At 47.1% G+C, this 17,854-nt stretch overlaps 1 protein-coding gene across 2 annotated transcripts in view; it reads right to left on the bottom strand.

Annotated features, from left to right (window-relative positions):
* Positions 1-17,854, bottom strand: part of THOC1 (THO complex subunit 1) — a 1,301,120-nt gene that overhangs the window by 76,024 nt on the left and 1,207,242 nt on the right. Inside the window, exon 20 of one of the 2 annotated variants that reach the window (XM_069620878.1) lies at positions 2,414-2,489. In XM_069620878.1, coding sequence (XP_069476979.1) covers positions 2,414-2,489 — 76 coding nt within the window. Of the gene's footprint in view, positions 1-2,338; positions 2,490-17,854 lie in introns of both variants that reach the window. The other variant, XM_069620877.1, reaches the window with a different exon arrangement.

Below are 17,854 nucleotides of genomic sequence, written 5' to 3'. Positions count from 1 at the left end.
AATCTAAAGAGCTCATGATTGATGCTGTAACAATTTTTGACCTGAGACAAGGAGGAAGAAAAGGGAGAACTTTGGTCAGGACCTTACGTTTTATAAAACCTGTCTGACAAACAGCAGCAACCTGAGCTTCCCGAGAGCCAGTAGCCATAAATGTAATCCCAAGGCTCTTCACGACAGGCGAGGCCTCTGGACAAGGGCCCAAGGAAGAGGGTCAGTAATCACAGGTCCAAAGCTTGGGCAGGACAAAGACTGATATGTAGTGGACATTTCTCTTCTGTGAAAGGATGGTGAGCTAAAGACTCTGGTTGAGACTCTAACCCGGTATATAGGCCGGTAGTAGAGAAACTCCCAGAACCCCCTTGTTTTTGCATATTAAGTAGCTTTCGGTTTTCACTCCAAGTTACTAGGGTAATCCAGACATGGAACCCTTGCTCACTGTTCTTAGAGAGGCACAGCTCCACCTCACTGACGAGGCCCAACCAGGTCGAAACACGTGTCTGGGGTTGCTGTTGGTACTCTTGTTCAGAAGAGAATTGCCAGGCATTTCGGTGCTGGACTGCCCTTGGGCAGGACAAAGACTGATATGTAGTGGACATTTCTCTTCTGTGAAAGGATGGTGAGCTAAAGACTCTGGTTGAGTCTTTAACCTGGGATATAGGCTGGTAGTAGAGAAACTCCCAGAACCCCCTTGTTTTTCCAAAGCTGACCCTCAACATTGGAGCCAACCAAGAGGACTTCCGTTTTTTTCTCCGTTTAATTTCAGCCAATTGTTGGCCATCCAGTCTCCGACTGCAGCAAGACAGTTTTTCAGTTTGGTCGGTGGGTCAGAAGAGGGCATGTTTAAGCAGAACAAGATCTGAGTATCATCAGCGTAGGAGAAAAAATGAACTCCATGGCTGGTGATAAGTTTAGCTAGTGCCTGCATATAGAGATTAAAAAGCAACAGAAGCAGAGCCCTGGGGGACGCCACAGCGAAGAATAGTAGGAGGAGAAGTGAACTGGGGAGGAGAAACTGTTTGGGCCCGTTCAGACAGAAAAGAAGAGAACCATTTAAGCAGAGTGCCCGAGATTGTCGCCTGATAGAGACAATGGATCAGCTTCTGATGGTCGACAGTATCAAATCTGGTTAAGGTCTGATCGTATACTCCATCACTACCCATGCACCATACGAAAATTTGGTGGCCTGCCAATCAGTGCTGGTTGCGGACACCGAGTATTGCAGGCATCTTTGTGGATAAACTCAAAGGGTTGCGGATTGCAGGGGTATTCTAGACATTCAACCTCTGCCTCTAAACCCCCATCGAGCACAACCATTTGAACCATTTTGCAAGCTCCTGAGCATAACTGACCCATCGGTCCCCGCTAATCACAAAAGGGCTACAAGTAGTAATGCTGCCTGTATACCAGATTTCCAAACAACTGGAGACTCCATTTCGGGTGCCACCCAGAAGAAAAAGGCTTCCAGTGATACAAAATGGCTACAACAAATGCACAAGCAAAGTAGTCTACCATCAACCAGAACAATTATAACTGTCTAGGTAAGGTTCCTGATCCAGGGAGACTAGAGGGGCACCATGTCGGTAGCCCCACCTTTGGGGGCCACAAGTGTCCCCCATCAAAGGGCAACACAATTTTAAGAGTTGTGCTCCCAGTGATATTTGGTTGGAACACAATGGGGAAAATAGTCAGGGCATCACAAGAATCAAACAATACGTTCACAAAACTTAGGACCATATGCAACAAGAGATTTTCTACCATGCTAGCTGTTATTGACTTTCACTTTTTCTGTTTTAAAAAGCATTTCAGACTAGCCATATCCTAGATTATACATTCATGAGTCTATTGCTAAAGTATCTGCAAAACACACATGTAATCTAGGGGGATATTTTGAAGATTTTCTAAACACACATCACTTACGGACCTGCAGTTTTGACAAAGAGCTATCAGCAAGTGGGTAACTATGCCTAGATTGTATTGTTCACATAGGTTGGTTCAAAACTCGAGCACAAACTTGGTAATCTAGCAAGTAAAGTGTAGCGAGAATTGCTCATATGTAACTTTGAGCAGATGAAGGTTGGTCAGTGAGTGAAGTAACAGAGCTATGGGAACAAAAATGGAGCTACAGTAACGAGGAGATGAAGCAAGCAAAACAAAAAACAAAAGAATAACAACAAAAAACAGTAGAAGGGGTGGCCTCTTGCTGTTTTTGACCATTCATGGTAAACCACATTGAAACCATAAAAGACAAAGGAAGCCAGTAAAAGGAACAGACTACATTTGCTAGCTATAATCTACAGCATGCAAGAGTGGAAGTGCCCATTTTTTTCAAGTGTCTCACCAATTTGTTGACCATGTGAATATTCTCTTCCAAATCGCGCCCCAAGTATGAAAAAATCAGAACATGCTGTCTTACTTTCATTGTTCTCCTTCAATAAAGCATCATTATCTTCCTCATCATCCTCGCCAGTCTTTATTTCTTCAGAAGGAGGCTAAAATGTGAGACATGAAGATATTAAGAGTATTGTTGTAGTCACTGCACAAACATACATAAACTGCAAAACAAACAGGATTCCCAATGATCACTGAGTTGAAATAAAAGATGAAGGAAGATTGACCTGGCAAAACATATAAGCTCAATTGTTATCAAAGCAATGTCTGGTCATTTCTCAGTAACATGTCAATGGGTTATCAAATAGTCTGTGGTAGTCCACCAATCTCCCTTTTCTTCGCAAATATTTATCTTCAAAATATCAACAATAAGAGGGTTAGCTACAGTTTCATGAATGCGGATTCACAAATAATTGTTTGCAAAATTCCTACTACATTCCACAAACATCTGAAACACACGAGAAGCAATACTGTTCATGTGCTGAAATATTATTTGAATGAGGGCAACAAACAAATTACTTACCCAATATAATGTTCTTTGTGATGGATGTTGATAGATTTGTAGCTTGCTTTGCAGTCTCAAAAAATAAATTCAAATGCAAAGGGCGCGGTGTGGCATGGTCATCGATGTCACTTCACGGTTACCATTCCCGTGTCCGGACACAACAGTGCACTCCTGAGGTGCATTGTTGCATAGGCTGTACCCGAACCCCCTTTGTGATTGAAATCACTTCCCGCTCTCACATCTACCTTGAAACAAAATGCTGCGCGCATTGCGGCGCCATAGCGAGGCTTAGTGTCTATCACGTTGCTAGGCATCGTGCTTTGAACTTAACCACGAACATCCGCTGGCAGGCGGAAGAAGCCGGCCGGCCGAAGGCCAGTATAAGGCCCTGTTCGCTAGTGGGCGTCAGGAGCAACCTCTACTCACCGGCCCATGACGATCCAATTCATTTATTGACTACCTGCCCTCCTACATCAATCATAAGGCACGTGAGCACCTCGGCTACTATACAGGCTCATCCTGAAAACCCCATCCATACTGCGACCTTGCACAAACTTTCATTAGCCACGTTACCGCCTTTACTATCATCAGCCCTGGGTCCCCCAATGGGTCTATGCATCATCCGCCACACAGTATTCGATCAGATGGCCGAACCATTCTCCAACACTACTCAGACCTAACTGTATTGATCCTATACAACCATCAATTGCTGCATTACATCTGTGCACTCTGTCTCTCACTAGCTTTCACTATCGTCAAACCAATTGTCAGTTGACCTATTCCTAACACTGTTAGCACCACACCGAAACTCAGAACAATCACTATACGTGCTATCGACAGAACAGTGTTACATGCAGAAATTCCTGTTATCTCTCTACTGCGTCTGTAGATTCTCTGCATATCTGAAATTGCTCAGTGTTGCTCACTGCTATGAGAACCCTAAAAATACTTATCTGCCACCCCACATGCAAATTGTACCAGTACGCAGCCAGTACTATCCTGCTAAAGCAACTCAGAACAAGCGCGCCTGCTCGCTGTTAATATCCATTATTGTGCTTATTTTTCCATGCTTATCTATTGACTGTTGATTATATATTAGCCTGCTCGATGTTAATATCCATTATTGTGCTCATTTTGCCATGCTTATCTATTTACTGTTGATTATATATTAGCGTGTCCATATGCTTTGCCTAACACCGTATATAATGTGCTCATACAATGCTGCAGGATTTAAACGCCTAACGAACACCTCAGTTAGCGAGTCAGCTGATAACCTCATTAAAGTGCCTTTGCATTGCCCCCACCATGACTATACTGTTACTCATTATCCGCCACCCACTTTGTCGAATGTACTAGTGCATCACAGAGCCACCACCACTGCAGTTAGTTTGTTACACACTTACTGCATTTTGTATTTTGCACCCTCTCACTGATCGGTATTGCTCCTGATAGACCTCACCACTGCCTACACTCCATGACCTCCACAGCTACCACCCTGCACCATAAACTAGTCATACACGAGAATGACTCCTAATGTCTGCTGGTATCTCACATTTCTCCTCAACATATCCCTCCTCCACACATCTCATTACATAATCCACAACATGATTCCCACTTTCAACCACCATAGCATAAGGCAACACGCCTTCATAAACACCACAATGCCTAACCCTACATGCCCTGACAATATAGCCCCAACTTGGTTCCTACCTACACACATCCGTCCAAAATATAGGTCACCCCGCCATCACAAGCACCACAATGCCAAACCCCACACTCTCTGATAACATAGCCCCAACTTGGTTCCTACCACCCTGCCTTGCAGTCCATTGCAACATGATCAATAAACACTCATCCCAACACATACACACAATACCTTATCCTCAAGCATCACCCAAGCCACACGCATTCAGACCATTCACCTTCATACCCTGCACAACCACAAACAGAAACCTTAGACTAGGTTCTAGGACACACCAAACTCACACTTCTACTAAAGACCAACGGAAACCTAAATCTGCTACTCCGCTCACACACATCATACCACCTCCTGCGAACTCGCACACTCCCCTCCCTAACGATTCCACCCCACTTCCACTAAACAGCAAGTCACAGCCCAGCACACAAACCATCAAAGGTGCGCTCATTAAGGCAAGATCTCTAGCCGCACATGCTCTCGACATAGCTGACATCACCTCCAATGACCTTGATTTCCTAGCTATCACCGAGACCTGGCTCCACGTAGCTTCAGGACCTACCCTCACACTAGCCATCCAAAATGGTTATTCCATATACCGCCTGGACAGACAAACAGGTAAAGGCGGAGGCGTCGCCTTCATAGCAAAGATCTCCCTCAATATCAGACACATAGTTAACCAAACACTCCCATCTGCACAACTGCTTACCATCAAACTATCCACAACCAACACAAATACTATCACCATCCATCTCATATATAGACCACCTGGCCCCCATCTCCTCCTTCAACGATGACATCGCTCTCCTGCTCTCCAACACCACCAAACACAATTCACAGATACTTATTCTAGGCGACTTCAATCTTGGCTATAACAACACCAAAGATGACAAGCAAATATGGTCGCCAACACCACCTCTAAGCTAGCATTCACCCATCACATCTCTCAACCAACTCACAACAAAGGGAGTACCCTGGACTGGCTAGCGGACCTTAACTAGGACACCACTATTCTATCGAACACACCCTGTGTCTGGACTGACCACCATCTTATCACCTTCACCATCACCAAAGACAAACAAGCTTTCACCATCTAATGCTCCACCTGCTTTCACAAGAAATAACAAAAACATCACGGCTGAGAAACTAATCTCTCTACTCCAAACCATCATCAACTTTACACCCACCATTGCTAACCCCACAGATCTAGTAGACCTCTACAACATAACTATCCTCAAAGCCATCAAAACTTCGCAAAGCCAAAAAACGCGCACACCTCAACTATTGGTTCACCCCTGAACTAAAAACACTTCACAAAAACAAGAGACATGCCGAATCAGTATGGAAACACTTGCCCACAATCATTAACAAGATGTCATATACCTTAGCCTCCAAGAACTATAAGTCAGCAATCACCCAAACAAAAAATAACAATTACGAGAGAATCAGCAAGGCCAAATCCAACACAAAAGAGCTTTTTAATATTTTGAGAAAGCTCGAATCCCCATCCCCCAACCCCGACATATGCACCAAAGATACCTCTTGGTGTACGAATATCCAAGAAGCCCTCCTCGGCAAAAATTGCCATGCTTCAAGCCAAAATCGAGTCTAGGAAAGCAAGCCTTACCACTGCTAATAGCCTAAAATCACCCCCTCCAACTAAACAGACAACAATACCCCATTCAAATTCTCAACCATCACAACCAATGAGGTTGAAGACATAATATCCACCATGAAACCCTCCAAATGCCAAGGTGACACCTGCCCAGCACCAGTAATTAAAGATGCGGCCAAACATCTAGCTCCTTTTATCACTTCACTCAAACTCGTCATTCACATCTAGTATAGTACCCAACAACCATAAGGACTCCTGGGTCTTACCCCTGCTTAAGAAACCCACACTAGACCCCAACATCCCTACCAACTACAGACCCATCACAACAGTACCTTTCCTATAATAAATTCTGGATAGAGCAGCCTACCGGCAGATCCAGAACCACCTAGAGAAAAACAACCTACTTGGACTAAGACAATCTGGCTTCCGCCCAAACATGGCAATGAGACTGCCCTGAGCGACCTCAAAACATAAATGGACAACCCAAAAGACAATGGCAAACTGGCCCTACTACTCCTCCTTGACCTATCTGCCGCCTTCCATTTGGTAAATCACGACATTCTATGCAAACACCTAGCATCCGCACCCAACTTCTCTGACAAAGCCAACGCCTGGATTCAGTCCTTTTTGAAAAACAGATCCATGAGGGTCTTTGCACCCTATGCCGCAGCCAAACCAGCCCCCGTTACCTGCGGCGTCCCACAGGGATCCTGCGTCTCGCCCACATTATACAATGTGTTTACCAAACCCTTTTTCGACATTCTGGATCATTTGGACACGAACTACGCAGATGACACTCAAATACTCATTCCACTAACAGGCGACTACTCCACTGACAAAGTCCTCAACGACATTTACTCCATCATTCAAGAATGGATGGCCAAGCATGGACTTTACCTCAATGACGACAAGACAGAGCTCCTTCTTCTAGGTTCTCAATCCAGACTCAACAACCTTGACAAACTTTACCAAACATTCACCATCGACGGCAACATCATCTCTGTACCCAACCACGTCAAAACCTTAGGGATATACCTGGATTCCTCCCTCACCCTGACCAGACAAATCAATGCCATCTCATCCTCTACCGCCTACACCTGCAAGCTTATTAACGCCTGCAGACCTTACCCATCACCATCCAACTGCACAACATTAGCCAGAGCACTAGTACTTTTAAAAGTCGATTACTGTAATGCACTCTACTTGGGCACTAGCCAAAAGAACATTAACAAGTAGTTCAAAATAATACTCTAAGGGCAGCCCTGAATATACCAAAATCTGAACACATCTCAGATTTGAGACGCTCCACCCACTGGCTATCTGTACCTCAAAGAATTGAGTACAAAATGCTCTCCCTCACCCACAGGTGTCTGTCCAACCAAGCCCCTAGATACCTTGCTGACAACTTCACACACAATACCCCATCTCGACCAACCAGATCAGCTCAAACCCACTGCCTAAATGTCCCCAGACACAAGTTTCAAAGAGCAGGTGGCTCAAGCTTCCCTGTGCTTGCCTCGAAACTCTGGAACTCCCCTACCACTCCGAACCGAACCATCCTGCCACCGATTTAGACAAAAAGCCAAAACTTGGCTACTCACCAAAGAAGCCTAAGCCCGCACCTACTACTCATTTGCGACATTTTGTACATATATTTATAGATTTATATATATACATAGCCACTTCAACCTGTAAAAACCTACTACTCAAATATTTCTGTGTATGTCTTACACTCTTCTGACTATTGTCGGTCCACAACTGATTGTACTTACTTGGCATATCATGTACTACAATACCTATGTATATGTATATCTTATCCTGTACTGCAATAACTTTGTATATGTATATATTATCTGTAACCATGTAACTATGTCAAGCGCACAGATGCCCTAGGGCCAGGCCGCGCTATAAAAAAACAAACTAAACAATGATAGCATAAATAGCATGCACCACGCCCATTGCCTCAGTTTCTAGTTTTACCCGGTATTCCCCCAAAATACAGAGGAAAAAAGTCTGAATGTGCAATTACTTGCAGTCTGCTTGTGAAAGAAAATCGAGGCCCATAATGCCAAACATGGGGGCGTCCCCCGCTACCCTTGTTCAGAATAATGGGTTGCGGGGCTTCCCCCGCTTCCATGTCATTGGGAGCAGGGGACAAAAGAAAAAAGGGACCCTGTGGCATCAGCTCTGACCCACGTTTGTGGGAGGGAACCGACATCACAGGGGTACAGGAGTGTCGGCGGCACACTGCTGTGTGTGCTGCCAAAAAAAGGTATGTGGTGGTAGGGGGATGCAGGATGGCGGAAAGGGATCTACGTGATCACTGCGCAATGGGATTTTGCGATTCGATCTTTTCGTTTTCGCAATTTCCTGATGCGCAGTGATCACTTGGATCGGTTTTCCCCTCTTTCTGCTCAGCCGTCTTGAGCAATATAATCCGCATGGACGTTGAAAGAGAAGTAATTCAAAATGCACCCATAGTCAGAGGGGTAGGCTGGGAGGGCGATTAAGAATCCGTGGGAGGAACATCTATCAGAAAGAACATAACCAGGTCATTTTTTTCTAATGGTTTGTGTCCTCCCATGTATTCCTCATCTTAGATAGACTCCCACAGGAGTTTTGGAGGTGGGAAAAGTGGATTTTTGTACAATCATTATTAGTATGTAATATTGTGCAGAACCTCCCTTACAAATGGAGCGTCCTAGCACAACTGTCTGTAGTAATGCTTTGAAAAAGTGTAGAGTGAGGACCAAATTGCTGCATTGCAAATGCCCTTCATTGGTACACCTCTTTGCAGAGCCGAAGAAGTTGCCACTCCACTCGATGAATGGGCTCTTAAAGGGGAAGTGCGCTCAAAAATTGTATTGTCCAGATTGTTCAGACATGTTTAGCATTCTGTGATCGATCATAAAACTTTTTCCTATGCATCTTACCTTCGTTTTCCTCACTGTTACACATGCGAAAACAACATGTTGGGCATGGCCATCTTGTGCTAATCTTATCTGTTGCGGCATCGCCCTAAGTTCAAGTGCCCTCACGGCAATAATACAGATCACTCGCCCCTGAAGCCGACATCACTTGTTCGAACAATCTGGTCCACCTATTTTCATTACGTTTGTGGCCAGCATAGCCAAACGTCCCCAGTCATCACCCACGCCAAAACGTTACTTAATACAGAACCAGATAAACACAGATATTCTCACAAAGAGTGCACCTTCTCTTTCTTGCCCGAAATAGCATTGGAATATAGAATTTATTAAGAAAAGATCAATAGTCAGCAATGTAACAAGTACTTTTATTTATCAGAGAACATTCACAAGAGATTATTAAGTCCACGAAATTAACGATATTTGTTTTTCCATGCAAGTTATAGCTAACGAACATCACATGACTCAAATGTGGTTTGTAAGTTCCTCATGATACGCTGATTACGATCAACAATAATTCTTGTGTGTCCTTATGTTACACCAGCAAAACATTTGAATGACCCACATGGTGCTCCTTGTGGGAGAAAATATTGATTCTTGGCACTGTCAAAAGCAACACTTTCACTTCTGCAGGTTGCTACATCTGGAAGCCTGACAGGTTGCTCCTTGTTGCAGGTACCGCCAAAGGGCAGATTGGTCTCTGTCGGTCGTCCCACATAATGGTAATCAAAAAAGCGCTGTTTAAGTTTATCCTCCAATGTTGATTGAAGAATCCATCCGATGGTAGCTGGAAACTATGGCACATGCAGAACGGTACAATATATCTGTGTACATAACAAAATAATAATACATTTCAGTCACCGTTCTGTAATCGAATATAACAAGTGAACGTATAACTCATAACCGGATGAAACCTAATCATAAATACAAACCACACATATTTAACACACCTGACAACATGAGGTCAGTATTGCGTAAAAGGCAATTGCTGTGAAGTTGGCACAGCTCCCAATGGGATGGAGAAGGACAAGTTACTTACCTTATCTTGTAACTTTCCTTCGATGGGATGTTCCTCCGACATATTCCACATCTATGACAGGTAATGACCACAGCTGTGCTGCTTCGGAAAATTTTTCCGCGTAGGCGTCCTGCGTCGATGACGTTGATACATTGTCTATCGAGGGCCTCCGTCGAGGGTCGACGTCGCTGGATGTTATATATAGGATGCACGGCGCCGTAGCCTCGGTTGTAGTTTTTTCCCAGAACGTGTGGCACCAATCTCCTGCCAGTATGAATGCAGAAAGCCTTGCGGAAACATAAGCTGCAATCGCATAAGAAATTCTGTAGAGGGGCAGGCTGGGAGGGTTTGATGTGGAATACGTCAGAGGAACATCCCATCTAATGAACGTTACCAGATAAGGTAAGTAACTTGTTCTTCGAGGGGATTGTGTCCTCCGATGTATTCCACATCTATGACAGACTCCCAAAGCACTACCAACGTATGGAGGTGGGAAAAGAATTTACAAATTTAGAATGCCCAATGAAATTGCAGAATAGAGGACTGCCTTACCAAAGGCCAAATCCTGCCCATGGATGGAGTCCAAGGAACAGTGTCTCACAAAAGTATGGACAGAGGCCCATGTGGCTGCTTCGCAAATATTGAAAATCGAAACGCCCCTCTGTAGAGCAGTCGAGGCAGCCACACCCCTAGTAAAGTGAGCCCGTAAGCCTACTGGAGGGTCCTTTCCCGCCAAACTAACACTCCGCGATCGTCAAAATGGTCCATCTGGACATGGTCTGCTTGGAAACAGCCTGACCTAAACACCTTCCAGCATAACCAACAAAGAGCTGATTGTCCAGTCTCACCCGGGACATCCGTGAGAGATAGAAATTCAAGGCTCTTCTAGGATCCAACCTATGGAGCCTCTCCTCTTCTTTACCAGGATGTGGAGGAGGATAAAACACCAGAAGAATTACCTTCTGGCTCAAATGGAATTCCGACACAACCTTCGGAAGAAAAGAAGGCTGCACCCTAAGGACAATCCTGTCCTTATGGAACACAGTGAAGGGTGGTTTGGCGGAAAGTGCCTGCAACTCACTCAGCGTGCGGAAGTAACCGCAACAAATAAATACAGTTTTAAAGGATAACAGTTGCAAGGGACAAGAATGTAAGGGCTCAAACGGAGCTCCCATCAGGAACTTTAAAACCAAATTCAAATCCCATCCCGGCACCTGGAAAGGTGACGGTGGAAACACATTAGTTAGCCCTTTTAGAAACTGTAAAATCAAAGGAATCTTAAAATAAGAACATTCCTCAGACGAGCGCTTAAATATAGACAGCGCCGCCAAGTAACCCTTAATGGTACCCACTTGCAGGCCCTTGTGGGCGAAGGAAAGCAAAAAAGACAAAACCAAAGGAATGGAACATTGGAAAGGATCCACATTCTGTACCCTGCACCAGTCGCAGAACTTTCTCCAACGGCAACGGTACAGGGATTTCGTTGCGGGCCGTCTGGCTGAAAGCAACACCTCCATCACGTCTTCGGGGAGGTCCTAATCCTTATACCTCAACCTTTCAGATACCAAGCATGAAGGCTGAGAGACTTGACCTCTGGGTGGAGAACCCAACCCCCCCTCCCGGGAGAGCAGATCGTCTCGGTAGGGAAGACGACGTGGAGGGAAGATGGACATGTCTAGAAGGTCCGGGTACCATGCTCTCCTGGCCCATTCTGGAGCAATGAGGATCACTCGGGAACCTAACCTCCGTAACCTCCTCAACAGTTGCGGAATGACAGGGACTGGAGGAAACGCGTACAGCAGTGGGAAGGACCATTCCACTACGAACGCGTCCCTAAGGCTCCTCTTAGAGGAAATTCCAGCAAACAGAATCTCTTGCACTTCCGGTTGACACTGGTGGCGAAGAGATCCACTTGTGGGGTTCCCCAAAGGGCGAAGATCTCCAACAGAACCTTCCTGAGCCAGCTCCCACTCGCGAGAGACCGTGCTCTGCCTGCTGAACTGCCGAGATCGGAATTTCCTGCTGGATGGCCCAGAACCAGAGCTGCATCGCCTCCCTGCACAACAGGAGTGACCCTGCCCCCCCCCCCCTTTTTGTTGAGGTAGTGCATGGCCACTGTATTGTCTGTCATAATCAATACATTCTTTCCCCGCAGAGACGGCAGAAAAGCCTTCATGGCTAGCCTGACAGCCCGCAGCTCTAACAGATTGATGTGGAGTCTGGACTCCGACGGAGACCAACGGACCAACGGCCGCTGGCTGTCAACTCGTTGGCATGAGCTCCCCAACCCGTGAGGGATGCGTCCGTCACGATCGTCACCTATGGCCACAGTTGCCAAAACAGAGCTACCTTCATCGGATTTCCTTCGACGGCCCACCACAGAAGATCCTGAGCGACCGAGGGCGGAATCTGAACGGGATCCAATATCCTGCCGGAGAACTGCGACCACTGCATCTTGAGAGCCCACTGCAGAGATCTGATCCGTAGCCTGGCCTCTAGCACCAGAAAAATGCAGGATGCCATGAGGCCAAGCAATCTCAAGAACTCGAACACCGGGAGACTCTGGGAACGTTGAAATTTGTCTACCATCTGCATAATGTGATGAGCCCTCAACTGGGGAGGCGAACACAGCCCCAGGGATGTGTCGAGCACAGCTCCGATGTATTGGAGCCGCTGGGTAGGTGTCAAATGGGACTTATTTAAGTTGAGGGAGAAGCCCAGCTTGTGAAGGGAGAGGCAGGTGACGTACAGACGATCCAGGGATTGCTCGGAAGAGCGCGCCCTGATCAACCAATCATCCAGGTAGGGTTAGACGTGAATCCCCCCTTTCCTGAGATACGCTGCCACCACCACCATCAGCTTGGTGAAGACCCTCGGGGCGGAAGTCAATCCGAACGGCAGGATCCAAAACTGAAAATGCAAGTCGCCAACCGCGAACCTCATGTACTTTCTGTGCTTGGGATGAATCGGAAAATGAAAGTAAGCATCCTTGAGGTCGAGAGACACCAACCAATCCAGAAGTTGAAGGGCCTGGAGGACTTGAGAAAGTGTGACCATCTTGAACTTGTCCTTCTTGAGGAGCTTGTTCACCCGACGCAAGTCCATGATGGGTCTCAATCCCCAGTCCTTTTTCGGGATAAAAAAATTAGGGGAATACCATCCCTTTTTCTTCTCCGCTACAGGCACCAGTTCTATGGCGCCTTTCTCCAGCAGGGATAGGATTTCCTGCGCAAGGAGCGGATCCGGACGCTTCAAAGAGAGCTTCCCCAGAGGATTGTCGTGAGGCCTCTGCTGTAAGGGAAGACAATAGCCATGGGCTATGATCTCCATAACCCACACATCTGAAGTAATGGCACGATATTCTCCAAGATGCTGCGCAAGTCTGTCCCCAACTGGCAAACCATGGGACATGGCCTCATGACTGAGCGGATGCGGCTGCGGCAGTGCCCGAGGGCAAAGAGGCAACTACCCGAGCGGCTTTGGCACCTCGAGTACCTTGCTTTCCCCCTCTGGTACTCCTACGGTGGGCCCTTTGACTGGCAGCTCCTCTCAATCTACCAAAGGGAGAGTATTACCGAAAGGAACCTCCCCTCCATTGCTGCCTCCTAGGACAAAAAGTCGGAGGTTGACGGACTGCAGCGCTCCAAGACTACGCTGCAGATTTGGAGGTCTGCAACCTCTCAAGGCTCTCGTCAGCCTTGCTGCCAAACAGATGGACACCATCAAAGGGCATGTTGAGAAGCCGGGATTGCACGTCAGGAGCAAAGCCGGACTTCCACAAACACGCAAACCTGCGTATCATGGTGCTCGCAGCCATGGACCGGCTGACACAGTCTGCCATGTCCAGACTCGACTGAACGGATTCACACATGGCATCCTTGCGGTCTTGCACAAGGGTTAGAAAACCATCCCGTTCCTCCCCTTCGGGAATATGCTCAGCCGCCAAAGATGCACAATTCCACAGAGTGTGAGTGAATTTCGCCATGGCACAAACTGATTTGGCTGCCTTCAAAGCCATACCCCCAGAAGAAAATACCTTCTTCGCCCAACCATCAAAGCGCTTGTCGTCTCTATCAGGAGGGTTGGTAGGGTACGCAGCCTGCTTTGCTGGGGCCGTAGCCGCCTGCACCACCAAACTCTCCGGAGAAGGGTGCGTCGACAAGTAGCAGGGGTCACTATGGCTGGGCGGTATTTTTTCGGAAGCAACTTACCAACTGCGGGGAGACTCTCCGGAGCAGTCCAAGACGCCGCCGCCTTTCTTTGCAAAGCCACGTGAAATGGCAACCCCTGGTGGGTGGACCTTGGTCCAGGATGTCCGTCAGGTCATCCTGATGAAAATGAACAGGTGGAGCAGACCACCCGAAGTATTCAGTCACCCTGGACATGAGACGTCTATAGGAGGATTTGGCGTGTGTTCCAGGCTCAGGCCTGCCAAACTCCACCTCCGGAGAGGTGTCAAGACCACTGGCATCATGCAAGGACTAACGGAGTTCTTCCATCTGACTGTGACCAGACAAAAGGTCATCAGGGACATCAGGCTGCACAACCATCTCCTCATTAGACCCTTCATCCACCTCTGAAATATAATCCAAAAGGTTGGAACAAATCCAATCTGGGTGGAGGAACAGAGAAGGGCTCAATAACAGGCCTCACTGACTTACTGAAAGCCTTCCTCAGAGGTTCCACAGCTCTCTGGGGCACCCCCAGCAAATCCTCCACAAACTGCGTGGAGGGCGCTGAGGGAAGCGGCGTCGACATCGGCCGAGGCGCTGCCGGCATCAACCTCTTCGAGGACGGAGCCCCGATAGTGTCCCTCGACGGACACGGCTCCGACGACTTCGCCGGAGCCCCGAGAGAGCCTTTTGATAGACACAGCGCCAATGGCGTTGACGCCTTCCTCGAAGGCTTCACAGGATCCACCGATCTCGATGGCATTGAGGACCAGGACCTGGATCTGCCACAGCGATCTTCCTTGTCCGAGCGGGACTGCGACAGCTCCCGATGATCGCGCCGCCCGCACAAGCAAGAAGGCGTGCGAGTGGTGCACTGAGCCTGTTCTTTGCCGGCTTCCCTCCAAGGCGTGGACAGAACAGTGCCTTGCGATTCGAAAATCGCCATCATCTGCTGGCGGAATGCATCCCATTCGGTCGGCAACGGAGACTTGGTGGGACAAGTCAAACGCCTTCTGGCGGAGTCCTGCGACGAGGACGGGGAAGGCGACCGGTGACGGCGCTTTCGAGAATGCCTCGAAGAGGCAGAGGAATGGCGGTAACCACTCCGAGACCCCCTGGACTTCCGCCGACGCATAGAGTCGCCCCTGGAGTAGTCGGTCGAAAGCCCAGCGGATTTCGACTTATGGGGCTTAGACACCCTACCTACCTTTAATTTCTTCTTCCGTTCCCGCACAGCCTTCGATGTTAGGGACTGGCAGTCATCGCACTCGTCAGTGGCGTGGCTTTCGCCGAGGCACCAGAGGCAGTTGTTGTGCGGGTCGGTGATGGACATTTTCGAACCGCAGTCCCAACATTTTTTAAAGCCTGGCTTCGGGGTAGAAGAAGACGAAGACATTGCTTTCGAAGTAGAAGAACTGAGCGTGCCGAGATTCCGAAGCAAACACGTTTGCGGAAATAACAGAACTGAGGCTAGAGGCACCGTGCGTCCTATTTATAACATCCGGTGACGTCGACCCTCGATGAGGCCCTCAAGGGACAACGTATCTACGTCAATGACGCTGAAAAATCTTCCGAAGTAGCACCGCTGTGGTCATTACCTGTCATAGATGTGGAATACGTCGGAGGACAATCCCCTCGTACATACATGCAGAAAACAAGGACAAAGATGGCAACCTTTTAGGTTGAACCACAGACAGATGTCATTATTATCAAACTGGCAAGATTACAGATTGAAAAGCGAACCAAATGCCCACGGATAATATTTAGCCTCTGCCCCGAACACCGACTTTATGAGGCTCTAGGATACAACGGTATGTTCCATAGGACAAAGCAGTTTATATATCACAACCCTGCATACCAGTGGTATTTGCGGGACGTCGATGAATAATCGTTACAATATGCTCCAGCTAACAACCCAAATCAAGGCCACTTCGCACGTTGTTGAATTAGCATACAGAACCATATTACTTTTTAATGCCAATAATAATAATATGTAAGCTTGAACTTACATAATTTTGGGAAATTTCATTGCCACTTTCCGTCTATGACCACAAAAGTGATGGGTGGAAGGTTTCGAATGAATCTAAACCACTGGCAATTGCGCTGGGCAACCTTCCACACCACCGTTTTTTAGCCCGTCTGCGCCATTGCAAAAGGGGACCAGCCATGTGCAAATCAGTCAGCAGCTGCCGCCACCGAAGGTAGCAGCCCAGCCCGAACTGCTAGGCCAGGTCCCCTCTGCACAGAAAACCAAGCAACCCCCGACATGTTTCGGCCTTGTTGGACCTCCTCAGCGAGGTGCAGCCTGGTTCCCTGTGGCGCAGCGAGCAAGGGACCCACGTCTGGGCATACCCTCTATGAACAACAGCTCTGAACTACGGATTTCAGAAGTGTAAACTAACTTTTGGAATGTCCACTCTCAATATAGTAAACGTTATTTTTTGTGGCCATTTGACAACTTTTGTCCTTCGAACAGTTGCTAACTAGCGTTCAAGGCCAAATAACAAAAGGAGCTTGTTTTCAGTGATTGAAGACCGAGAGGGGTAGGTGTTGATTTTGTAAAAGAATGCGAAAAAAAGTAAAAAGAGACTATGATGCGTGCAAGTAGTTCAGAAAAGCAAGGACGGTCTCAAACAGCCATGTAAATTATGTTACGCGACGTGAACGTGTGAACATTCCCGATTGGTGTGTGTTGCTGCAACATCCGTGGATATATCCTCCCTGCAAGAAAATTCAATATAAACACTACATCACCCAGCACTGTTTAATGCCACCAAGCGCAGAAGGGTTTGGTCAGTGTGACTATTTATTCCACCGTTCAACCATGGCAGCATCCCACAAGCATTCCTTGGTGCATTCCATAGTGATATAGTAGTCTGCTTAGCATATTATCATACTTTTCAGAATGTAACTTGTGAGAGTGAAAGACCTGACCTTCGCTACATGGATAGGGGAGCAAAGCTTAGCCATGTTGGACTCTACAGACGGGAGCAACAAACCAATTTTAGCCTGCCATCCCCTATGTAATACTATAATATTTACTGTCTTACCAATCAACGTTGCGGGTTCAAGGGGTTTTGCCATTATACAAGGCTTCTATGGATCAGGTGCTATATGGGATGTCATTGCTGGCGCTCTGGCCTTTCGAAAGGCACCAACATTAATTCTGTATTCAGAGAACTTTCCTGATATTTGTTGTATTCTGTACATTTAAACAATGTTATCCTTGCTAGCTATTGCCTTCTTTCACTTGAGGGTTGTTCATTGAGGTGTGAGCTCAACAGGGGACAGCTTTCAATTGCACTGCACTTATTATAATTCATGCATGTACGTTCATACTCCCATTGCGCACTGGAGTCAGCCCTCTCTGTAACCTTTGTGTGAGATGGTTGTGATTGCGTGCACCGCACTAAATAGGTTACATTCATGATCTGACTAGGCCTTCTGCCAATCAACCATGTTAGTGCATAGGGTAAGCAAGGGGTAACCTAATGGTGTACAAGTGATTCAAGAGGGTGTTAAGATGCATTTCT

Source organism: Ambystoma mexicanum, chromosome 5q (genome assembly GCF_040938575.1).
Source record: "Ambystoma mexicanum isolate Mex_15411 chromosome 5q, UKY_AmexF1_1, whole genome shotgun sequence".
NCBI lineage: Eukaryota > Metazoa > Chordata > Amphibia > Caudata > Ambystomatidae > Ambystoma > Ambystoma mexicanum.
This window is presented reverse-complemented; position numbering and strand designations above follow the sequence as displayed.